Consider the following 27,379-nt stretch of genomic DNA (forward strand, 5'->3'; position numbering starts at 1 on the left):
TCAGGGAAGACTAAAATACAAGCTAATCTCACAAAGTCTGCCACAATAATTACAGTCAATTTACACTAATCACAGTTATCATCAGGCTTTTCATCATCAAGACAAAATGATGGCACTGTTGCCAATTCACTTTCTGTCTTACGAGTTATTAATGGCAATACACAGCCCATAGATTCTATTTGACCTTGGATGAAGGATGTGGCATTTGAACACGGCCGCTAAAATTAGCACACTTGCTTGGCCAAGGCTTCAATTAAGATGAGCAGAGTCTGTTCCATGACTGCACCTTGTCTGAAAATAGAGAAAAATACAGGGAACCGATACACTGGAAGAAAGAATCAGACAGATCCCTGTTACCTCAGGCAGTCCATCTCCTCAGTGTTTTCTGATAAATATTTGCATGCCTCCAGGACCATGCGTTCACAACAGTATATCTCATAATGATTTTTTACCTGGAGTAGAAAAGAAAAATTAAGTCTAGAGGAATCGGATACTATACAGTATATTGACTTTGGCCTACTTCCTTAAAATGTAAATTGCAGGTTAACCACCACAACCAATTAATATTTAAATTAAAGTGCTCAATACATTTAAACAATTCTGTCTTAAAATGCATTAAAATAATATTTAATGAGGTTTCTTTAAAAGTAGCATGCTTTTTTAAGGTAACTGGGTGATGACATCATAATAGGGAGCGAGGGCGGTAATGCACTCCGCGGCCACTTCAGCCATCAGAACCAAAACACAAGCATATGTGATAATGCGCTTTACTGTAGATTCAGGACTACCGTTACTCTCTTCCTCCTGAAAGACATTGTTTTTTAAACTAAAATTAATGCAAGTATAATAATGACACGTCGTCTTTTCCTGATTAACAAATGTGATACCTCCCCCTTGGCCCAGTTCCAAATACTGACAACCTTGTCTAGAGATCATCAATTAGAAAAGTAAGATTTGTTATATACATACTGCAATTTGTTATCTTAAATTAATATATTTTCAACCAGTATTTTTTTTTTTTTTGGTAACACCTTATTTTGATGGTCCCTTTTTGAACATTCTGTTAACTATAAGTAACTTTGCAACTAGATGTCAACTAACTCTCATTAAAGTATTAGTAGACTGTCTGCTTAATATCTGCTGACACCTTATTGAGATGAACCTCCAACAGATATTATACTGACTATAAGTAACTAATTTGCAACTAGATGTCAACTAACTCTCATTAAAGTATTAGTAGACTGTCTGCTTAATATCTGCGGACACCTTATTGAGATGCTCCTCCAACAGATATTATACTGACTATAAGTAACTTTGCAACTAGATGTCAACTAACTCTCATTAAAGTATTAGTAAACTGTCTGCTTAATATCTGCGGACACCTTATTGAGATGCTCCTCCAACAGATATTATACTGACTATAAGTAACTTTGCAACTATATCAACGTATTCTATCCCTAACCCTACCAGTCTACTAATACTCTACAAACACTTTAGTGAGAGTTAGTAGACCTGTAGGTGCAACGTTAATTATAGTCAACTGAATGTGTTAAAACAGCGCAGTCTCATCCCAAGACGTCATCTAACTGGCGCTTTTGACCATACGTCAACATCTGCCGTTTTAGGGCACCCTTTAACATCAGTTAGATGATGTAATCCTAACCCTACCCCAGACCTAAACCTACCCACGTCATCTAACTGGCGTTAAAGGTAAAGCGTCAGTTGGATGACGCCGCAGGATCGTCATCTAACTGACGTTAAACGTCGGATGTTGACGTATGGTCAAAAGCGTCAGTTAGTTGACGTCTTGGGATGAGACGATGAGATGTTAGTTAAAAGTTACATTATTGATTTTTTTTTTCAATAATGTGAAGCTTCCTTGTCATGGTATAATGATCCAGAATCCAAATTTGTAACTATTTTAATTGTATCAAACTCATTGCAAAGATCATTGCATACTTTGTTTGCTTTGTTGTCGGAAAGAACAGGAATCACGAAGGACACCCGTCACAAGGTGAGGATGGTACAATCGATCCAATAACGAAGTGATTTTGATAATACAATAATACGATAAAATCAGGAACGGATAACAGAGCATGCATGAAACACAACACGCAAACGTCAACCGACATCTGAAGGTTCACAGGGAAGAACTTCAATACTTGATGGTCATGGTATTGAAATGAATGATGAGTCGATGATTCGTCAATGATGTGATGATGATTCGGGTCCATGGTTACTGAAATCAAACAAAGGAACGCATGTGATGAATTAAAACTAACTTAAAGTCCATTAAAGTTAAACTAAAGATGAATAAGTCTGCGTTCCAGGCAGGTTTTTAAGCACGTCAATCATGACTTCAAACCACGACTCACGACTTTGTAGCATTCCAGGCCAGTCACGCCAAACTACCTGAGCGCAAGGAATTGTGGTGGCTAACTTAGATGTAAACAAACCAGCATGGCGGACCTTGCGGGGCTTAGCGCATTTGTAATAATTTCTGTCGCCAAAGGTGCTTATTAGAGAAAATTAGGAGGAAAAAATGGCACATAAGACAAGATAAGCTGTTACTTTATTTGTATATTTGGAAATGTATTTGGTATTAATTTTTCCTTGCACTCAATGGACTGAAAACGTGTCCATTGCAGAAACGTGTACCGCCTGCAGAAACACTGCATCCGTGGGGGCTGCCATTGTTGTTTTGTATGGTTTTGCGGGCTACGTGATGTCAGAGCTTGTAACTGGGAGTACATCGATCTAGTACGAGTTCACGGGTGGGAAATCACGGGTTTGACTGCCGTTCCAGTGCACTTTCAAAATGTTATAAGGTTGGAAAAACAGAGGTTACAGGTTGCCTGGAATGCACATTAAGTCCAGATAAGAGTAGGCGCGACCTCGTGTCATAGTTGCAGAGATGAGGGAGTGATGGAGGGAGGACAAGAGATGAGGTTATGGTGCAATACGCACAACGAGACCTCAGCGTTTTCTCTGGGGTCAATGGTGGTGAAGAGGGGGCTGGGTCTGGCAGCATTCTGGGCCGTGGGTAGACACTCTTCAGACACTGGATGATAGCTTCCATCCAATTCAATCCAGAGGGGTCTGGGAGGTCTAATAGGTAATGGTAATTAGCCCCGATCCAGAACAGTGACTTCAGGGTCCAGTTGTCAAAGGGGCTGTGAACGTTTTTTTTTTTTTTTTTTCTGTGAAGGTACAACTTTAATGACAAGATAAGGCGATGTAGCTGTTGTGGAAAAATCGGATAAAGAATACCAGTCACAACCGCAATCATTCTCACCTCCGGCATGTTTAAGGTTTGTGGCCTGCCCATCTCGGGAAATTGGGTATCAAAATTATTCCAGAGCATCCCAGTGGCTTTGAAACTCATATTTAGGATAATTCTGATTGCATGTGAAGGTAGCATTACACCATGTGCAATACAAATAGCCTGCCTTGTTGGCAGAGGCTATTTACGCTAACTCTGCCCATCATTGTCTGATTGAGCCAGATAACAATATAAAAGAAATTACACTGTATACCCCTGTATTTAGGTGGCACCTACTGTCGCGAAGTGAGCTGAATTTGTATTCAGCCCACCTGAACAGACAAAACGCATCTGGAAATCGAACCGAATTTATGTCGGTGTGAGGAGTCCTTTAGATTGCATGGGCATCTGTGCTTTGTAATGAGGTTTCTCTCAATCCTGTTCTAAATGTTCCAGCAAGTTGACAGCAGATGTGAGGAAGCTGGTGCAGACAGCTGTGAAGAGAAATAAAAATAAACATGCTGAACAGAGATGCCATCAAAAATGATTATTCAACGTCAGTCAACTTCATTCTTTGAGTTCTCATCTCAAAGCTCCATTCAGCCAAACGATGAAGCCATAAACATTAAAGCCTCTTTTATCAGGCTGTACTGAATAAGTCCATTGCTTGGGATGTATGCCAACGCGCCTTAAAAAGCCTTCCACATCAGCCCAAAGGAATATTAACTCTTTTTATTGTACTTTAGTGGTTGTTTGTTCAGGATTAGAATACCAAGATCATTCTCCTCTAATGGGTATCTGTTATTACAGAGCCTGTTATTCATTGTATGTGGCTGGAGATTTTGAAGTCCTTTTCTTACTTTATGAGTGCTGATGAGAGTACAAAAGTTTTCCCAGGAAGACTACAGTGATGAATAGTGTATTGACAAGCTTATTGATGATTCATTGTTTACTATGTAAAAAAGTCAATACAGAAACAGCAAAGTTGTATTTGGCCCATGTAGACACAAATCTGGATTGGCTGTTAACTATATTCAAATCATGAACTGTGGCTTCATGTCTTTGTTCTAAAAGGCTTGTCAAATGTCAATTAATGACTTTTCAGATTAGTAGTCTATGCTCAAAGCTGAAGAGTTCTTGTAGAATTAATTCTACATGTGTGCAGAAAAAGTCTACAATTAAAGCGCTAACATTTTACTTAAATGTTGAAAGAAAATCTCAGGGTTTTTTTTTTTTTTTACGGCTAACAATAGATTAATTTGTCTTTCTCTTTTGTGCTCTGTAATATCATATAGGGGTGTTGTGCGTGTGGACATCAGCTTGCAGGATGTGGATATTGATCAGTGCTCTGCAGATGGATGGTTTGCTGGAACACACAGGTGCAACCTCACCACAATGGAGGTGAGTCCATCTTCAAGCTCTTGCTTCAGTGACACAATTCAAAAGATTTAGCTTATTTGAAACATTCCAGGTGATCAGTCCACACTTAGTGGCTTGAAACGATAAGTATATAATGTTAAAGGAAGAGTTGATGTCACAGCCCTTGTGAAAGAAAGTCCTCTTGATTGTATTAAATGTGCACTTGCTGTGTGCTTCTAATCTTAAAAGTATAATATTGACAATATAATTTTAATGCCATGAAATACCACTTAAGTTTAAAGAGAGTACACTTTCATGACTTTATTTTAACAAAAAGTGCACTTTCTAAAATGGTTTTACTTTAAAGTACTTTACTTTTTAAAGAAGCAACTTTTTGATGCGTTTACTAACATAAAGCATGTGTACTGTAAAAGTAATAATTTTAACTGTAGTGTGTCATTTGACATTCATTTGATATTGGTATGCACAATTGTCATTATATGATATAATAATTATATATATATATATATATATATATATATATATATATGTATATATATATGTATATATATATATAAATATAAATTACATCCATAGAAAGCAGTACATTTCTTTAAAAACAATAGAAGTAATTATGAAATGACATATGAAGATGTATTTAAGCCCTATTTAAGTGGATCAAAAATTGGTACATTTAATATAAATTTAAACTATAATACCTTTTTGTTTTATTTTTTAAGAAAAAACACACACTATAAAAGTACTTTAAAATAAGTCGCTATTATTATATTATATTATATTATTCAAAAATAGGGCTGTTGGTACAAGTAGTCCACACAACTTCCAAATCTTCGTATATGATATAAGATAGCTTTTAAACAGCTAATAAGAGTGAAAAATAATAATGGTGTCAATGCAATTAATCCTAAAAGCCATTAATTCTCTCATGTCGCTGTTAATACTCTCCTAAAACAAGGATGATCCAATCCTGCTTCCTACAGCGCCACTGTCCTGCAGCGATTTTCTCCAACCCAATTAAACACACCCGAACCAGCTAATCAAGATTGTTTTATGTATAATAGAAACTTCCAGGCAGGTGTGTTGAGGCAAGTTGGAGCTAAACTTTGCAGGACAGTGGCCTTCTAGGAGTAGGTTTGGACATCCCTGTCCTAAAACTTTCAGACTTGTTAGGCATTATTTGCAGACTTTGTTGCTTTGTGTTTGGTGTTAGTTGCATCATAAGATGCATACATGATGTTAGAATATTCATTTTTGGATAAACTATTCCTTTAATATCTCTGGTTCACTGCATAACATAAACAATTTGAACTCTCCAGGACCTCTTACAGCAGTCAAAAAAATCACAATCATTCAGCATGCCATCTTAAACTCTGGTTTCAGCCGTTGATTCATGGTGTTCATCCTGCTGTTATTTTGAATAACAAAAAACATTTTTTATATATATCTTTGACCTTCTGGATCAACAGTGAATGATTTTGAGGTGTCTTAATCCTGTTAACCTGATGCTTGGAGGATTGCAGTTATAAAGAGAATAGATTTTTAAGGTCTGGCTCCTTCATAATGGATGTGATGTAATAGATTGCACTGGGTGCACTGAATAATTGAGAAAGCTCTTTGTGTGCTCGGCCTCCTGATGGACACTGCACAGTGTGCGTGTGCGAGAAACAGTTGAGCGTACCACACATAGCGACACAGCATCTTCACTTTATGCAATTGAATTGTGACCTCTGTCGTCGTAATAGCTTGCATCTTCCCCTCGTAGCACAGGTCTGGTGACAGTGATGCGGACTATAAATAGAGCTCAAAACTGCATTTCAATCAGGAGTTTTGTTGTAATGAGATATAGCTGCTTTGTACCAGAGAGCCCAACGTATGCAAAAAGCTGTAATACGTTCTCATTATCTCAGATGTCTGACGCTGAAACTACAGCCCACATGCCACTGATCCTGTTTACGCCAAACCAGAGATTTCCTACTTCAGCAGACCAAGAATATCATTAGCAAAGACTTCCGGAATGTGTAATCCGATACTGCATTTAGCCATTGTGGTTCAAGGTCTGGTTTTGCATGCTAAAACATCATACTAGCTTACGTAAGACAAGCATCGCTATTTTTATTGCTAATTTATAGCCTTAGTGAACGGAACAAACTCTAACCTTGAGTATTAAGCTTTGATGTGTAGTTTTTTGTGCTACTCACATAATAATAACATAAATTAAATCATGCAGCTAATTAAGGATATCTAGGCTATTACTCTTCGTAGGCTATTTAAGAAATCAGATAGAGTTTGTTTGTTTGGTTGATGATGGGTGGAAAACATCCCATAAAAAGACTTGATGGTGGCCCCAAAAAACACTCGGAACTCAATGTTTACATGTTACATTTGTGCATTTGTCAGACGCTTTTATCCGAAGCATCTTACATTGCACTCAAGGTATATGTATTTCTGTAATTCTTCCATTTCCTGGAAATCAAACCCATGACCTTGGTGTTGATAGCATCATACACTACTGTGTGAAGGTGCAAACCAATCTTGGGGACGGATGCATTCGAAAATGCGTTTCTGCATTAGCATCTTGAACGGACACTTGTAAAGGGCCTGATTTTAAGACCCGCAGGTCCAACATTTGGCCGTAACCCACCGCCTTTTTAGGGTATAATAAAGTACGGGCTGTAGAATCCAGTCTTAATATCGTCTGGAAGGACCGGCTCTATCGCATCCTCGCCAGTAGGACTACAATCGCCACACGTATGACAGGGGAACGTTCGCTCAACACCGAAGTGTGACGAACACCGCTTGACTTAGGCTGACATCAGCCGAACTGAATTTTTTAGTCGAGTCTGATGGTGCGTAGGAGCCAGCTGGACCGGTTGGCAAGCACTTTCCAGGCTTCCACGAACCGGGCCAGGAGGACCAGAGGCACCACAGACCACGTCGTCGAAGAGCCCAGTCTGGGAAATTGGGGAGTCCAGGAACCAAGACTTGTCGGTCTCCCTCATATCGGCCAGGTTGAGCCAGAGATGGCACTACTGGAACACTAGAGTGTACATCGCCAGAACAATCACGTGAGCCGCAACCTTCTTGCCCCAGAGACCAAGGTCGGTTGAGGTGCGGAGCGATGAGTCATGAGGAGCCTGCAGAAAGAAAAATTTGTCGTCCATGACCTTGTAACCTCCTCATGCACTTCAGGAAGGAATGGTACTGGGGTGGCGTGCTAAGGACCAGCACGGCCAGCCCCAAGAAACCAAACATCCAACCGAGACGGTTCGAGACATGGTGGAGCGGAGCCATGAGTCATGAGGAGCCATGAGGTGCGGTCCATGAGTGTTTGGCCTAATGGATCTGCAGCAACTCCATGATACACTGGAGGAAACAGCTTGCCCTGAGGCTTTGTAAGCCATGCCCGTGAGAATAGACGAGAACTTACAGGCCTTAGGGGGAGATGTGCATCACCCTTCCAAGAGGAAGGGGCCACCATTCACAGCTATATCTAGACAGACTGGAGGGACAGCTTCATTACCCTTCACCTTTCCTCCGTCAATTGTTGTGAGGGGAGGAGGTACTAAGTTGGTTTCTAAAGAAAAACTTGTCGTCCACGACCTTGTAACCTCCTCATGCACTTCAGGAAAGAATGGTACTGGGGTGGCATGCTAAGGACCAGCACGGCCAGCCCCGAGAAACCAAACATCTAACCGAGACGGTTCGAGACATGGTGGAGCGTTCCACGCAAGCCTGACCGTCTCGGCGGCCCGTTTCAGCATAGCTGACATTTCTAGATCCGGCTCGGGCAATGCTACTCCCCCAGAAGGAGGTAGCATGGCCAAGTCGTCATCTCCAGAGTCCAGCTCCCCTTCCGATGCGGCGAAAGACATCCTGTCCTCAGGAGGAGCCCTGAACGACACAACTGGTTGGTCCACTACAGAGGCACCAGCACGTTCAGTAGGGAGCTCCACTGGCTGCGGTGTGACAGTAAGGGGAAAAGGGACCGGTTACCGGGTGGGGATGCCCTCACTGTGATCCTCAGTTCACCCATCCCACACGGCACAGTAGCTCTCTTCTGGGGTGGGCCAGATGGGGCGCTAGAGCAGTGCACGGCAATGGGGAATCCACCTTCATGGATGAAGATGTCTTGATCTTAACCCCGAGTTGGTGTCATGTTCCTGCAATGAGAACATGAACCGTCCACAAAAGCTGCTTCAGCGTGCTGTATGCCCAAACACGTGATGCATCTATTGGGACCGTCAACTGGGGACAGGGAACAAGCACATCCAGAAAACCACGAGTCAAATGGTGTCTTGAAAAAGACGTATACGAAGATGTATACATGTTGCTCTTTCTTTAGGCATGACCGTGGCAACACTGACAAGGGTTGGTGCAGCCTGTACCAGTGAAGCACTCACTTCTTTGCCCTCTAACCAGCCGTCAAACAAACAACACAAAGAGAATTATGTTAAAACAGTGGTTGGCAGCTCAAAAGCTTGCGATCACTGTTGCACTCGCGCTGTAGAACCGCCAGCACCAGGAGAACCTTCCAGAAGAAGCACCAACACACTCGCTCGTTGAACGAATCAACACTCTTCAGACACATCGACATGAAGACCGATCTGCTACGAAGCGAAAGACAAATGGTGCGTGCATCCGCTTCCGTGTTTATACCCGTGCTGCGGGGCGGAGCGCAAGATGCAAATCTCTGACACCAATGTGCAATGGCTCAGTTTATCAATACTCAAATATGACAGGCTCCCTAAGCGTGATCCCAATCTGAGGGGCGTTTCCCGAAAGCATCGTTAGCCAACTATGGTCGCAAGTTCCGTCATTGTCAGCATAGTTCAACGAGTCGCTGTTTCCCGAAACCATCGTTCCATCGAACATTCGCAAACAGTTTCGCAAATTTGTATGGTTTGAACGACAGCTCTCGACCTGTGGTCAGAGGCATCGTTTCTATATTGCAACACATTTGGAAGTAATAAATCCTTGTATTGAGCAAAATAAGCAAGTTGACATTCAGTACAACTGGTGCCTTTTATTTAGAATAAATACAAATGTAATTTACGTCTTTTAGTTTGCCAAAAGATTTAAAGTAACATGTTTGAAGAGTGCGCATGTGCGAACGTGCTCTACTATGTAAGAACGAGCCAGATATTGAGTACGATATCTGATATTCCTCAGATTACATGTTTGTAATTTATAGAAAAAAAATCTAGCGTTAATTGGATCTCAAACAGTAAAAGTAATTATTATTCTACCACATGCGAAACCAACGTGGTTGATGAACAATACTTTGCGACAATGGGTTTCAGGAAACAGTCGCGACTAGCTAGTTGATTTCTCCAACGATGCATCGGACTATGGTAGTGAAGCAGCAAACTACGTCATTGTATGGGAAACGCACCCCAGTACGGTACATTCGACTACGTCGAACTTGACCAAAATGAGAGGGAACATCCTAATTATGTAGCAATGCAAAACTATGGTTGTATTATAAAAAAAACACAGCGTGAGCCAGTAGAGTGACCAGTATAGACTATGATGACCAGGAGTTCAGTTTCAATCAATTTTAGGAATATGCAAATGCATTTGCCTGTGTGACGTCAATACCCAAACTGTTTTTGGTGCTTGAATAAATAAATGTACATTAAATAAATTTTTTTAAATTGTGGAGGACGTATTTTTTTTTTTTTTTACAAAAACGTCTTCTATGTCAAAAGATCAAGCCAAGTTAGATTTCTCATGTCAAGAAAAAGGAGAAGCAGAAATCTTCAAAAAATGTAAAAATCTTGTGGCATTTTTGTTTTTTTCCTGTGTTGTACACCCAACCAGACAAGAGTAAACGGAATATCCGTACAGTTATTCATACAATAAGGCCAAAATTAGACAAGACAGAAAAATATCCATCAGGGTATTAATAGTCTGTAGAAAAGCAGAAAGTGCCAAACACACACAGACATACATGACTGAAAGACAGGTTTTCTATTTGGAGATTGGTTAAATAGCCATGCTATTTTCAGCGGCACTTTGAATTGATCTTTTCCTGGTGAGTCACACACCTGCTGGTTTTGCATTGATCATACGCTGCTGTTATTGTAACTTTAAGGCACTGACTTAACAGATGAGATTGTGCGTTTGAACCCCCTATGAAGTTTGATATTTAGAAATACATCCACCAGTGGAGTAATTACTTTTCCTTCCATTTATGTCTCTCTCTAGGTTGTGTTAAAGAAAAAAAGTGTGAAATGAAATATCCATTGAGCTCTTTTTTTTGTGTGCTCGCTGTATGACAGGGATGTATGGTTTCGATAGGCTGCAGTACTAATGAGGAAACGAGGCATAGAGAAGCTCAGAGGAAGTGCCATTAAAGAGAGCCATCGTTTATAACCTTGTGTCTCTGCAGGCCTGATATTCTTTACTAACCTCACAGTATAGACTTTTATGAGTAAACTACTCTCCCTTAGACAATTCTGCTCTAAAAATAGAAGCACAGATTAAGTTTGCAAATTTATAAAGGACGAGTGGGAAGAAAATCTTGTGAGGCAGGAATATGGGTGCTTTTTGAAAGGAACTGTCAAAATAAACGAAAAATGTGATTGGTGCTTGTCCGTGCTATATTTTTCTCCACAATAACATGAGGCGTTTGTGGTGGTGGTTGCTGTGGGCTTTACCAAAGTCCCTTTAAGACAAGTAATTTCACTCAGTGGCCATCTTTGAAACGCCTTTTGGGCATGCAAGTGCAGCTCCTTTCTTTTTGAATGGGAAAACATCAAATTCTCAGAAACTGTTCGCCAAGCTTTCGATTCAATTTCATAGTTGAAATCCCCAATAAAATCTGACAATTGTCTCATAAATGTTGTTTTCTAAACGCTTGAATCATGTCAGAAAACAAAATTTGGTAACACTTTATTTTACGACCCGCGAACAACTGTGTAAGTACACCGAAATTACGGTGTACGTTTCTGTAATTATAGTGTACTTCCGTCTAAGTATAAGGGAACAATATTTTAAGTTTGGGGTAATAAAGGGGTAACAAGCACCACTTTAATTTACAGCCCGCAGGAGTTACACTTGCCCTGTAACTACGCAGAACAAGGGGGTAACAAATGCTACTTACTATGTAGCAAAACGAAACAACACTTTTTGCACTGTAATTAGAGAGAAAGGTACTGTTATCAAGAAAACAAAACAACAACAAAAAACAAAAAACAAAAAAAAACGTTTTAATTACACAGTATATTTGCCCTGACATTTAAGTGTCATTGCAATTCAATGGGATAAGGTAAGTACTAATTACCACATGTTACGGTCTAAATTAAAATCATACCAGAAACAAATTATTTTGACTTTTCTAGTCATCTAGTAAGAAAAGCCAATACATTTATATATTTATATATGTTTAATTTTCAACCCACAGATGTCAAAATTATCCTGAACATGTTTTGCCAGAAATGTGATACATTTTATAAAAAACAGATGTACAAACTTTGCCTGGAATATATTAACAGTATAGGTACCTGTTATTTTTTAACTAATTAAATAATTTGCTTGTACATCTGCTTGTTACCCCCTTACCCCAAACTTAACATATTGTTCCCTTATACCAACACTGAAGTACACCATAATTACAGAAATATACACCGTAATTTCAGTGTAGCCTACTTACGAAGTTATTTGCAGGTATCTGCTTGTTACCCCTTTATTACCCCAAACTTAACATATTGTTCCCTTATACTTACACGGAAGTACACTATAATTACAGAAACGTACACTGTAATTTCGGTGTACTTACACAGTTGTTTGCGGGTCGTAAAATAAAGTGTTACCCAAAATTTTTCTGGTTGGATCAAGCTAATGCGCATATGCAGTGGAAGCACGCGTCTGACGGCAGCTACAGTGACACGATGAGTTTACCAATCGGCGATTGGCTCTAATTTAGAAGGCGGCCCTTATTCTGCCATATTGAGCATTGCACTTGTCCCCATTCAGAACAATATGAGTTTCATTTTCAAGTATTTTCCAAAAGTTGCTCATCCACATTGAAACATCTAAACAACGTTTTCAAACAGCTCCGTCTTTGTTGACTAAAACACCATCTCAATGTGGACGAAAGGCCAAAACGGAGAGGAAAAGATGCGTTTTAAAATGAAAACATATTAGAGTGGACAAGGTCTAAGAGACCATGTTTCATTTTACGTGCAATTAAAATGATGGGGTTTAACTTTTTAGAGCTTTATTTTTCATTAATTAAATGCAATAGTATAGAAATTTAAAGAGGACCTATGTGCCTTATTCACGGCAGCGCCATCTTTGATTTTTAATTAGAATGAAAGCGAGGCTGTGAGGGATAGACTTGCATCTCTTCAATGGGCTGTACTGTTATTTAATGTGTTTTCGGATTGTTCTGCTCATGAAACACTAAAAAATATCTTTCCAAGAAATGTCAGTTGACAAAAATATCCAGACAATGTAAGCTTTGGAAAATTGTAAGTAATCTAGCCACTTTTTATAGCGGATGCCATTGGAAACACGGTAAGTCTATCCCTCACAGCCTCACTTTCATACCGGTCATGGCGCTGCTCTGAATAAGGTCTATTGAGCTTTTTTACATTTTCAACTTTCAAAATTGTGTAAGGTTGCTGTTTGAGAATGAAAAAGGTCTGCAAAGAGACAATTCACTCTTCACAAATCAACCTAATTCCCTTCAAAGGGAGTTATTCTCTATATCAGTAAACACTGTTTCTGAACTCCCTGAAAAGCCTTGATGGACCCTTTTGGTGGATGGTTTAGTAGTGAATGGTGAGATATTTTGCTAAATGAAATTATCCTGGCATGAAGAATTGTATGATAACTTTAAAATGTCATGGTCCGTCTGTATGATCTCAGTGAGTCATTATGAGAGTTTACACATGAGTGAATTTTGTGTTTTCCAACTTTTTTTTATTTTGGACAAGAAACATTTGGAAAACGCTAGTGTGACCAGAGAGCGTTTTAAAATGAATTTTTTTCCAGATTAATGTAGATGTCTATGACGACTTCCACTTCCGAGAACCCCAGAAATGTGAAAAGGGTCCATTTGAAGTCTTGAGTTTTCTTCCAGGAATGCACAGGTCACAATATCCTTCATTTTAATAATTCCCACCCAAGGCATACGTAAAATAAAGGTGGTTAGGCCTGGTTAAATTGAGTTAGTAGAGCATTGAAACTCATGGTTATGGTAAGAGGCATGACATTTCAAGCGGTTTAAAAGCGGTTGACCAATCACAATACACTGGTCCAGCTGACCAATCAGAGCACATTGCGCTTTTCAGAAGGAGGGGTTTCATAGAGAATGGAACTACCGGTAAACAGACCTTTACTGACAGGGAAGAGAGATGCTGCAACAATGTAAAATATCTGAGAAAAAGATGTTTTTTGACCATTCATGCATGAAAACATATTCTAGTAGACCCCAAAAACAAAATCAAGACTCTGAAAAAGGGCATAATAAAGCCTCATTACTATTTCTGCTAACCTGCCATTTTTTTTTTTTTTTTCTGCTAGTGAAAACTGAAATTCAAGTCTGGAGCACAAACAAAGAGAATGAGTTACACATTGAAGATTAATATTTTTGTTTCAGGTTATTGTTCAAATCACTGTGAGAACTATTGATGATAGTGTAATGATTACCAAGCAAGCACTTTTAATTGTTCTCCTTTCTGATTTCACTCTGTTCCTTTTCCACTTGTGTCCATAGTCATTATTTCACAAGTTGCCTTGGCATGGTCCGCCTGCCGCAGTGTTCATAAAGTATCATGCCAGTTTCTGGTTCATTCATGATAAACTGATCCCCTCTTTCAATTTGTTGTCATAATGTTTCTATTTATAGACTGTGTAAATGAATAGGATGCTGATATGACAGAATTACTGACTGTTGCATAGCGTATACAGCTCCATTTATAAAGCACCCATGAGGGAATGCTTGCAATGGACACAGAGTCAGAACCGGAAAGACTCATTAATCACATTGATTTGGTCATGGCAAAACTACTGCTGCAACACTCAATATATGACAATCAATTCTATCACGATGTGTGGCACCAGGCCAGCAATACCATTCAATAGCTGTGCAAATTTTTTTTGGTGACTGATTGGAGCAGTTTCCTCTTGTGTAAATGAATTAGTCAGATCGTGAGCTATTCTATGTGGTCGCAGTCCAAAAATTAATAGTAAAAAAAAAAAAAAAAAAAAAAATGTGGCATTTACAAATTGAATATGCTAATAGTTACCAAAAAGCCTCAGATAAGTGATGTATTACTGTAGATTATACACTGCATTACCTGTCACTGCTTATATTTAAATAGGCAAATATGTAAGAGTTTATAGTTGTATCATTCTTGCAGTGACTATTATGTTTCTAGAATATTATATTTTTGGCAAAAGTTCTTCTAACCCTAATTGATGGAGTTTGTAGCTTTTCATTTCTTAAACAACCAAGTAGGAAGACGCATCATGGCCAAATTCCAGGATGAAAATGTCAAGATTCATCAGGCTCAAATTGTGAAAGAATGGATGGGAGGGAGCATGAAGAATAATTTTTACACATTAATTGGCACCTCTGACTCCAGACTTTAAATTCATGAAAGTCTTTGGGATGTGGTGGAGGAGACTTTACTGAGTTCTGGACTCTTGCATTATCGATATAAGATCTTGACATAAAATTGATGCAACTCTTGATGTAAATAAATGTTTTGAGGTTATTTCCAATAGGGTTAGAAGAACTGTTGCCAATCACTGCAATAATGATCCAAAAATAGACTTTTAAAGGATTAGTTCACTTTTGAAAAAACTTTTGCTGATAATTTACTCACCCCCATGTCATCCAAGATGTCCATGTCTTTCTTTCCTCAGTCGAAAAGAAATTTAGGTTTTTGATGAAAACATTCCAGGATTTTTCTCCATATAATGAACTTCAATGGGAACCGGATGGTTCAAGGTCCAAAATATAGTGTTAATAACAGCTTCAGATGCAGCTTCAAATGTCTTTAAACGACACCAGACGATGAATAAGGGTCTTATCATGCGAAACGATCGGTTATTTCAAAACTTATTCCAAAAATGTAACTTTTCTTTGGACAAATGCTAGCCTTGCTATATTCTCTGAGGCGCGTTTGTAACGTCACGTAATACGTAATTACGTTCAAAAGGTCACGGGCGACGTAGCCGGAAGTACAGAATCAAAATCGTCCGACATCGTTGTTTTTCCTTTTAATTCCTTTTTTTGTAAACGGTGTTTGAGCTAGTTTGCACGTTCAACCTATGCGTTCAACTTGTAAACACTGAGTCTGTACTTTCGGCTACGTCGCCCGTGACCTTTTGAACGTAATTACGTAATACGTGACGTTGCAAACGAGCCTTACAGAATAGAGCAAGGCTAGCATTTGTCCTTAGAAAAGTTACATTTTTGGAATAAGTTTTGAAATAACCGATCGTTTCGCATGATAAGACCCTTATTCATCGTCTGATATCGTTTAAAGACATTTGAAGCTGCATCTGAAACAGTTATTAACTGTATTTTGGACCTTGAACCATCCGGTTCCCATTGAAGTCCATTATATGGAGAAAAATCCTGGAATGTTTTCATCAAAAACCTAAATTTCTTTTCGACTGAGGAAAGAAAGACATGGACATCTTGGATGACATGGGGGTGAGTAAATTATCAGCAAAAGTTTTTTTCAAAAGTGAACTAATCCTTTAAGCATATGTTATATTTAAGTCCATACAGCGAATTTTTTTTTTTTTTGTGCACGTTTTTTTTAATGGAAAATTGCAATATTTCTTATAAATGATTTATCCGTGCACATCTTTTTCTTTCTTTTTTAAATTCATGTGCCCTCATAATCTTTCAAAATAAATGATAAAATCTAAAAAAAAACTCTTGCATGAGGACGGAGCGAACTGTCACTTACATGAGATCACAGTAGCAAACACAACCATCCAATGGTCCAATCAATTCCCGATGGACAAAATGTAGTCCCGCCCTACCTTTTCTCCAATTTTAGAAGCCATTTTACTCGGATGTAGATCACAACAAGGAAGAAAAGACTATTGCAACTTCCGTTTTCATGTCGACTTTAACAAATAGTTTGAGGTACTGTCAAACAAAATGGAGGCTAGGTAGACCCTCCCTCCTCCTCATCTGCGCACTAAACTCAACTCCCAAATCCTTCTTAACTGTTATTTGCTGGAACACTGTTATGTTTCGTGGTGTGGGTTGGCCCAGTTTGTTTTTGTTGTCGTTTGTGGAGCCTGGGGTGTCTACAGAGACTGCGTTTTTTAACAGTGTGTTCAGGGGACAGGTAGCTGGTGGATAGTGAGGAGATGTTTGCTGTATGTGCTTTAACATCTTGATTTTTCTTTTTTCCCACTCTTCCTTGCAAAACAGCTCCAGATCAATCAAATTATTAGGCGAATTTATTCTAGTCAATTCATTATTATTATTTTTAATTTTTTTTGTATTTTGTTTTAGATTTTATTCAGGTCTAGGTTCTGATTCTTGTTCTTGTAGAAAGTAGTTTCTTTGTTGACTTGAATGGCTTAAAAAAAAGAAAATCTTACAGTCACAATCAAAATCCTACAGAATGTGATGTCAATATGGATGATAAAAAGCAATAGAAATCAGACGTACTGTATTTCAGTTTATTTGTAAGAGCATGTGCTAAAGCTTATGGTGACAATCAGTGGAAACACCAGCAAGCGTCAGTCCCTGTTCAGCCCGACACAGGCACACACTGCTCACACTGAGAGCATGAGTTTTGAGTGTGACTGATCACTCGGCTGGCACACAATCCACTTTTACCCATCCGTGGGACGCACTCCCACACTGCTTGTAGCATGTGCTGCCAGATAACTTCCACATAGCAAATCCTGAGTTTCTTCAGCTTATCTGAAGCACATCTCACTTTGAGTCAAAATATATAATATATATTTTGACTCAATGTGAGATGTGCTTATATATATATATATATATATATATACATATATACTGTATATATATTTATACACACTTTTAAATACTTTTGAATTGTAGTGTATACACTGCAATTCAAAAGTATTTAAAAGTGTGTGTGTGTGTGTGTGTGTGTGTGTATATATATATATATATATATATATATATATATGAAGAATTCAGATGCAAAAGCCTCTAAGTGCCATTTGAAATTTTCTTCTAGAATGATAATTTTTATCAAGCTTGTATATTTAAGTTCAGTGATTTCACTTAAATGGCAATGATAATTACCTATTAATTGTTATTTAAGTGAAATTACTGAACTTAAATATACAAATTTGATAAAAATCATCATTAAAAAAGAAAATTTCAAATGGCATTTAGAGGCTTTTGCATCTGAACTCTTCATATATATATATTTGGAAAATACAAACATTTTAATGAATCCGAAAATTTATGCCAGAACCACTTTACACACGATTTACACACAAATTCGTTCTGCTCGTGTGTCATAAATGAGACCCAATGTTTGGAAGACTGTTCCAAAGTTTTGGTGCGAATAGGATCTACAGCCAGAAGTCGATATTCTAGGCGCTATCAACTGGCCGGAACTTTAAGATCGCAATAGACGTGAAGGACTATAATGCGTTAAGGGCTCGCTCAAGTACTGCAGAGCTAAACCATTTAGTGCTTTGTCAGAAATCAGTAATATTTTGAAATTTATACAATGTTTAATAGGCAGTCATTGCATTGTTGATAGAACCACGCTAATATGGTCATACTTCCTGGTTCTGGTAAGAACTCAAGCTGCAGTGTTTTGAACTAGCTGTAGTTTGTTTATTTAGCTTGTAGGGCAACCAACTAATAGAGATTTACAATAATCTAGCCTTGAGCTTATGAACGCATTAACTAATTGTTCCGCATTTGTCAATGAGAGCATATGGCGTAATTTAGATGTATTTTTAAGATGGAAAAATGCAGTTTTACAGATACTAGACATGTGGTTTTTAAATAACAGATTGGTATCAAAGAACACACCAAGGTTCCTAACTGACAACAAAGACTCAACAGAGCAGCCGTCATGTGTTAGACAGTATTGTAGGTAATATAAGTTTTATGTCCAATAATTAGAATCTCTTTTTTTTTCCAGAATTTAGTAGTAGAAAGTCATTCACTAGTCATCCAATATTTTATGTCGGCTAATACATTCCGTTAATTTTGTGAATTGCTAAGTTTCTTGGGGTGTGGTCCTGGGGTGTGGTCCTGGTCAAGACAATCTCCTGAACTCCAAACTGAATGTTAGAATGGGAAAGAAAGGTGATTTAAGCAATTTTGAGTGTGGGATGGTTGTTTGTGAAATACTCAGACCGGACCGTCATGCACCATCTGCTCAGTTACTGGGATTTTCACGCACGACCAATTCTGGGGTTTACAAAGAATGGTGTGAAAAGGGAAAAACATCCAGTATGCGGCAGTCCTGTGGGCGAAAATGTTTATTTATTTGTTGCTATAGGAGAAGAAGAATTTTGCGAACTTGTTAAATCATCTAAATCGACAATGTTGTATGTTAGACCCTATACCAACTAAAATTATATATATCTTGGGAGGAGGTAACTGTTATAATGGACTGTTTTCGAAGTGAATTGGACTACGACATCAGCTGAGCCGACTGATGCAAGGGGGAGATTCCAGCTGGAATCTGGCACAGTACATGGATCTAGCTCTTGTTTTAGTGGATCCTCCTTCACCATGAAGGACTTAGATCGCCACTCACATGCCATTGACATATAGAGAAAGAACCCACTTCCACTATCACACCAGAGACTCTTCATGTCATGGCAGTCAAGCCAGACTTTCCTTGTCTTTTCAGTCTTTTCTTGTCATCTCTGTATGTTCCCGGTCATGGGCAAGGAGGCGATCTTTGGTCGTTTTGTGCTCCCTGTCACACCATAGAGGCCGTCTCTGGACTCTTTGAGCTCACTGTTATGGCTATGGAGAACTCTTTGTGGCCCGTATATGCTGTGTTAAAATGACAGAGGTCAGACCTGAACATTCTAGGCTCTATGACTTGGCCTTGCCATGGTCTACAGCTCCTCCGACCCTGCCTTGGTGGTCTTTTGCTCTGCCTTTGTAGTACCCTGCTCCATCGGCTCCACCTTGATTGTCCCCTGCTCAGTCAGCTCTACCTTGGAGGTCCCCTGCTCCAACGGCTCCGCCTTGGTGGTCCCCTGCTCCATCGATTCCGCCTTGGTGGATCTTGCTCTGTCATGCTCTGCCTTGATGGACCCTGCTCTGTCGGCTCCGCCTTGGTGGTCCCCTGCTCTGTCAGCTACACCTTGGTGGTCCCCTGCTCCATCGACTCTGCCTTGGTGGACCCTGCTCTGTCGGCTCCACCTTAGTGGTCCCATGCTCTGTCGGCTCCGCCTTGGTGATCCCCTGCTTCGTCAGCTTCTCCTTGGTGATCCCCTGCTTTGTCAGCTCCTCCTTGGTGATCCCCTGCTCTGTCAACTCCACCTTGGTGGTCCCCTGCTCCATCGACTCTGCCTTGGTGGATCCTGCTCTGTTGTGCTCTGCCTTGATGGACCCTGCTCTGTTGGCTCCGCCTTGGTGGACCCTGCTCTGTCGGCTCCACCTTAGTGGTCCCCTGCTCTGCCGGCTCCGCCTTGGTGATCCCCTGCTCTGTCAGCTCCACCTTGGCAGTCCCCTGCTTTGTCAACTCTGTCCTGGTACTTTCTACCTCCTAACACAAGTGGTTTGTGCTCCTAGTGGTGTAAAATTACACACTTCAACTTTAAGCAGTTGTATCATCTGCTGTGTGCGATTGCCGTTACCTCACGGCATGTCAGCATGCTGTGATGTTCCCGTCCCATCCTCAGATCTGCTAGAGACTCGGATGTAATGAGCCGCTAGAAAATGGCTGAGGATAAACATGTTTGTTTGCTCAGGGCTTCAGTTTGTTTGACTGAGCCCCACTTAGCGAGCTTCATTTCCCCCTCTCTTCCTCATTTCACTGGCTGTGTGGCTGACTGGCTGTAATGGTGAACGACAGTGTCCTCGGCGAGTGCTCAGGCCATTCATCTTCATAGAGGAGAGAGAGACTTCATCTGCTCGACAGCACCGGCAGCAGCTGCCCCGGCCGTATTAAAATAGGTGTCAACAGAACAGCATGTAATTGACTAATGCTGTTTAAATCTGATTGCTGCTATCTACTTGACCACCCACAAGAATAGACAGTTTTTCTGCCCTCAAAGATTGGGAAGTGGGATACAGATTATTCCTATGATCAATAAATAGTGCATGAGACCCTTTTTTTTACACTTTTAGATTTTAAATATATTCAGCTTAAAAGGTTTAATTATTTGTATTAATTTTACCAATATTAATTCCATAATATAAATTATATTCTGTAGTTTTTTGCTCGAATCAATGGGATGGTCGATGTGTAAAAATAATAATGGTAATTTTTAAAACCCAAAAGCAAGATTTGTGAAAATTAAATTTTCTCCCTCTAATTTCCTGGGAAGAGACTCTAAGATCCATGGAAGATGTGTAATAAAAATAATAGAAGTTGAAATTGTATTAATACCCATTAGGAAATCATTAGAAATAATTTCTTATAAGGGTAAGATTAGGAAAGATTAGGAAAAGTGACGAAATATAAAAATTAGGTAACGCATTAGTTTGAGTCTACTGTAGACATTCTGCTAACTATAATTAACTTTGAAAGTATGTCAATTCTACTCATACTTTAAGAGTTAGTTGATATGAAGCTAGAAAATTACTTAGTAGAATTTCTAAAGTGGACTGTTGAAATGAAATGTAATCCAACCACTTAATTGCACGTTAATAGCAATAAAAGGTGCTATATGTAACTTTTCTTCTAAAATGAATCCTTTTTTGTATTGCCTGTGTGTGAAGGGGTTGTAATCACACATTTTAATGATCCACTTATTGGGTTTAGCTGAACTTCAGCTAAATGCTAAACAAAAATACTATTATTAATTATTAATAACATTGATTTTTTTTTTACCTTTAGGCTATATATTGACATACATTAGATCCAATATTCATTGAAACTATCATGTAGTATGGCCTCATTTATAATAGACAATCAAATACAGTAATGCAAAACTAATGTCGTTTCTTATTGATTCTTGTATTGTGAATTTGTTTCGAGGCTGTCAAGGTAAACTGGGGTTTTATTGCACAACCAGCTCAGTGAGTTAACACACGATCAAGGGAGAGAGGTTCGGAGAGGAGAGATGTAAGAAGAATCCTCTAGTGACATCCTCTTGAACCCTCTAGGATGGGAAACGATGTCACCTCACAGCATGAGGTAACATCACGTGCAAGAGGAGAGCTCTGCTTTAGCAGTGTTAGTAAGCTAAATATATAAATACAAAAGCTTCCAGAGATACAACAAGACAGAGTGGGGATGAATTTAAAGGAATAATTCATCCAAAAAATTAAAATTAGCCCATGATTTACTCACACACTCAAGCCATCCTAGATGTATATGACATTCTTCTTTCAGACGAATAGAATCAGAGTTGTATTAAAAATGTCCTAGCTCATCCAAGCCTTATAATGGCAGTGATCGGCTGTATTTTTAGTCCATCAAAGTGCATCCATCCATGATAAAAAGCAATCCACTTGCTCTGGGGGGTTAATAAAGGCCTTTTGAAGTGAAGTGATGCATTTGTTTAAGAAATTTATCCATAATTAAAATTTAATCGACTAAAATAAATAGCTTACGACAGACGGCAGTGCGCATCGATTTAAGGCGAAAGACTACCCCTTGACCTGACGTATGGCGCATTGATGAATGCGGAAGCACTGAGGATGGAGCAAAACAAAACACCAGTCATGAAGTAGAATTCGTACAATTTTTTAAGAGAAATGTCGGAGGAGCTTCAGTTTGTTGCCCAGCCCTATTTGTTTGAACCGCGAAAGGCGTCAAAGCTTACGCTACTCCTACATCCTACGTCATACATCGTCAAGTGTTACTCTTTTGGCGTCTACCGGAACCTAGATATTTTAGTCAATAAAGTTTTAAATATGGATATTTTTCTTACACGAATGCATCGCTTCGCTTCAGAAGGCCTGCATCATGTTTGATCAAACTATCCCCATTTTCTGAAAAGTAATGGTTCATGACCCAATGGAGCAGATTGTCGATATACCCACTTTTTGCAATTTATTTATCACCTTCATTTAATATGCTGATTTGGTGCTCATGAAACTTTTTGGTATTATAAATCTGTCATGGATTGCATTTCCCATCCTCTTCCCTGGCACCTAACCACACACCCCACAGCCCTCACCACCAGAACTATATAGAGAACACACTCCCCCAGTCAGTCATTGTCTAAACTTGTCTAATGCTGTAGGCTACTCTACTGTTTTATGTTGCTGACTACCTTGCTATCTACCTAGCTGTTACCTCAATCTCCAATCATCCTGTCATCCAAGTGGTCTTCCAGTCACCCATCGTCCCAACATTGTGTTACCTCCATATCTGGAAATAAACCTACCTGTTTGAGTTTTACCTGAGATCTGGGGCCGTATTCACAAAGAATTTTAAGGCTAAAAGTAGCTCCTAACTGGCGAATTTAGGAGCAACTCCTAAAAATAATGGGAGTCCTAATTTTTTTCACTAAGGGTGTATTCACACCTGCCTTGTTTGGTTCGATTGAATCGAACACTAGTTCGTTTGCCCCCTTGGTGTGGACCTTTTGGGCAGGTGTGAATACAGCAATCGAACTCGGGTGCGGACCAAACAACCGAACCGAGACCCAGCTGAAGAGGTGGTCTCGGTACGGTTCCAAACGAACTCTGGTACGGTTCGTTTATGGTGTGAACATGAACCGACCCAATTGCAAGAAAGCACTGCGTCGAAAGAGAATATTGCGCGTCTTTCTGCACGTCTTTCTGCGCGTCGTGTGTGAATGTCTAATCGCGCAAAGATGCAAAAAAAATATCATTTGCAGTTCATAAAGCATTTGCAGTTCACCACCTTTTGGTGGTGGTTGACGAGTTTCCCCCTTAAAGCGAGTGCCGAGAAAAATTCTATATAAATGTAATGAATTATTATTATTATTATTAATGTAAGGATAGTTACAGTACAAGGATGATGATGCGTTAATTTACGTTAAACTGGACAAACTTCATCGCAAGTGTTAACATTGACAGCACTTGTTAGTACACAATAAGAATCTCATTATTTTAATGAGTGAACATAGCCCTTCTCTATGAATGAAAACTTTATACCTTCTCCGTCTTCTGTGCAGTGCCACTTGCAACGCAAAGTTGAGATGTTGCCCAGAGATAAAAAAACAAAACAAAAGGTGGTCGAATGAAAAGATGCACGAGAGACGAGAGTTGTCGTATTTCCCCGCGTTTATAGAGCCACTCAAACGTTACACTCGTCGTCTTCTCAAAATCCGAATTACAACTTCGTATAGATGATATTGTATCATATGATACTCATTAGTTTCTTCATATTGCGTTTGTACAGAATTAACACAAAATTAGTAAAAGAACAAATATTGCAGTATGAAATATATGGAAATATCTCCATGCTGAGCCTTTTTTGCACTTCCTGATTTCCCTTGAGAATCCTTGTCCAATGAATGGACGACCTTAGCACACGTGTGGTTTGGTTTACAAATTTTGGTTCACTTGCAAAAAGAGCAGTGTGAAAGCGAACCGTACCAAAAAAAAAAAATAATAATTTATTTGGTCCGGACCAAAGCAAGTGAACTATCGGACTTTCCTGGTGTGAATACACCCTAAGAGTAATTCATGATGCATTTTAGCCCTAAAAGTAGGATTGTAGCGCACACCGCCGCTCGCATTCATCCGGGGTCTGCGACACAAGCGGGAATGCTGCATTGATCTGCAAACAAATCTGGTTTGTTTAATTAATGCACAGATACTAATGAATTAATGTGTAACTAATTATTATTTAAGCTATTCATTAATAATTACCACATTAGGAACTAATTAAGAGTCTGTAAGGTTAATATATTAGTTCATACATTAATTGTTATTAATTAAATATGTAATTGTGAATTAATTCATTTTTTAACTAATAGTGTTAATACGTTAATTACCAGAATGAGCCAAAGCCTTGTATTTCAACTTCCAGATAATATGACAGGTACACTAATATGCATTAATAGGTAATTAATTACTTCATTGTTAGTGCAAATTCACGTGCAAATTACTAAATGACTAGTTAATAATGATGTGCCCCAACAAGTAAAGTCATAACATAATGATACCTTTGCAAATCATTAGCTAATGATTAATTAAAGCAGACAACTGGAAGTTAAAGTGCATAGCTTTGACTAATTGTGGTAATTAACACATTAATTTACACTATTAGTTAATAAAATATGTTATTAAATAATTAATACACAATGAGACATTGAATGAATAGCAATTCTTGTATTACTTAATCTATTACTCATATAGACTCTTTATTAGTTGCTGATGCAGTAATCATTAATTAATGGTTTAGTTCTTCATGAGTTCTACATTAACTCATGATTATCTTTGCATTAGTTGAGTATGAATTAATGCATATCAATGCACCCGTATTGTAAAGTATTACCACAAATCCTCCATGTCTCACGCTTAGTTTTGCTTAAAATCCCAGTGCCGAATTTCACTTTTATTATGATTTTTTTCTTTTTTTTTCTAGCACCAACTGGGTCAGCAGCAGTAACTGATCCTGCGTCCAGTTGGGCGTTCTTTTCCATTTTGGCGAGTTCATAATCCACCGTCATTCAACTTTTACATTACTTCTATGGGAGCAACATTTACTTGCTTTAAGTAGTCTAGTTAGGCTAAAAGAATGTCAATTAACCAAGCAAGGGTTAATGCAAGTGTCGTTTTTTCATTATTAGCCAAGTGGTGGTTTTCATTAGGGTATCAGGCACCATTCACATATAGCCCCTAAAAACACAAGTCGCCGTGTTTTTCTTTTTCCAAAGCGCTAGGGCGGTTGCGCTCCAGTTGGTTCTTGTCACGTGACCTACGGTGCGCTCCATACGGATGCGCTTATAAAAAACGGGTGCGCATATCGCGTGCCTACATTTAAAATAACGAACTTGAGCGTGCAAAAGACGCGATAAGTGAACACTGCAGAATACCTTGAATAATTTCATTCATGACATTTCTCTCTCTGCCTTTGTAGAATTACACTTCACTGGGGCCTGCACAAACATGTCATTATATAGCCTATGCATTTCGATGACGATACTTTTTTTTCTTATTATTATTTTGTGTAGGACACAGACATATTTAGATGTCGTAATTCCATGATTTGTTGCTGTGTTATGTTCCGCATGATGGCCCTGTCATCTAACAACCAATCACCGTGATCATTGCGAGGAAGCTCGTGCATGATAATAGAGTTGTCGTTTTTTCCTTACTAAGAGTAGGTCTGAAAGGCGTTGTGAATAACTTTTAAGAAAAAAATCCTAGCTAAAATATTTTAGTGCGATTTAGGAGTACTCCTAGTGGTAAGATAAAATTCTTCGTGAATACGGCCCCTGGTCATTGCCTCCAAGCCTGAGTGTGACAGAAGGTCAGACCATGCAAGATGAGCATAGCAGGATTTTCCAATCATTCCCCCGAAGATTCTCTCCTTCACCTTTAACAAGGTGGCAGTCACCTGGAAGACTATGGCTGTGTTCAAATCATGCATAAATATTAAGATCACAAGCTTTAAAATTCTGAGATTTTATATCATCCTACAACCGTATTAACAAGTGTACTGAAGAATCAGGCATTGACATATTGGCTTTCATGTGAAATGTGTACTGTATGTGATGTGAGATCTGCTGTTAGCGTGAGTGTCAGCTGCAGGTCTGATTGTAAAAATAGCCTGATCTCCTCCATCCCCACGGGAGGCTTCCAGCACTGCAAACATCACGCCATAATCCATCCGGGAGTTCCCATATGGCCCAGTGTAATCATGAGACACATCAAGTGAACCCTAGACAAGGTCTTTGGATATTTTGAACACACTCAAGATGGGTTTTGTTACATTTCTGACATATCCTATCCTGATAAATGATGCTTAAGTATGGGAACACTTTAGTAAAGTAACACTTTACTAAACAAGGTTCCATTTGTTAAAGTTAATTAACTACATGAACGAACAATACTTCTAAAGCATTTATTATCTTTGTTCGTGTTAATTTCATTTGGGTAGCATTTTATTTTAAGGGTCCATAATTATGCTGTTAAGTATTATCATTAATGATGGGAACGCATATGCTGCGTTCCAATAATTATTTGTTGGATATAGATATTCCTTTATTTTGCATAAATAAAATTGCCCCCCAAAATAATGTACTTGATTGGTTGTTACAATACATTCTGGACAATTTCTGGGCTACACACTTAGTATATTAGGCCTGCCTCATTTCGGTATTGATTTAATGAAATCTCTCTGACATTATGCTCTGACCTGATAATAATCCTGAACAATTAATTGCGTTTGTCAGTGAAATACTCACCCCCTCAAAACCCAAATACAGGGTCATCAGCTGCGGCCTGATGCTGCAATTAAAGAAGACGGGCTATTTCTGCCTAATGATGTTTGTCAGATGGGCAGAGGATGTGTCTTTGTTAAAGTGTAGCCTCCAGACGTGTCTGTGTAGCAGTGCTTGCTTTAATTGGGTGCATAGAGAATGAATCTGACTATAATTTAACTGGGAAATGATTTGACAACTTAAATACATGTG

General features: G+C 38.9%; 1 protein-coding gene across 3 annotated transcripts in view; it reads left to right on the forward strand.

Annotated features, from left to right (window-relative positions):
* gpr158a (G protein-coupled receptor 158a) overlaps positions 1-27,379 on the forward strand; it is a 148,553-nt gene that overhangs the window by 23,188 nt on the left and 97,986 nt on the right. For all 3 annotated transcript variants that reach the window (XM_089125668.1, XM_039666644.2, XM_039666645.2), the window contains one exon: positions 4,558-4,663. In XM_089125668.1, the coding sequence (XP_088981794.1) occupies positions 4,658-4,663 (6 nt within the window). In that variant the 5' untranslated portion in view covers positions 4,558-4,657. The remainder of the gene's footprint in view (positions 1-4,557; positions 4,664-27,379) is intronic.

This window comes from Pimephales promelas, chromosome 22 (assembly GCF_988280905.1).
Source record: "Pimephales promelas chromosome 22, fPimPro1.hap1.1, whole genome shotgun sequence".
Classification (NCBI taxonomy): domain Eukaryota; kingdom Metazoa; phylum Chordata; class Actinopteri; order Cypriniformes; family Leuciscidae; genus Pimephales; species Pimephales promelas.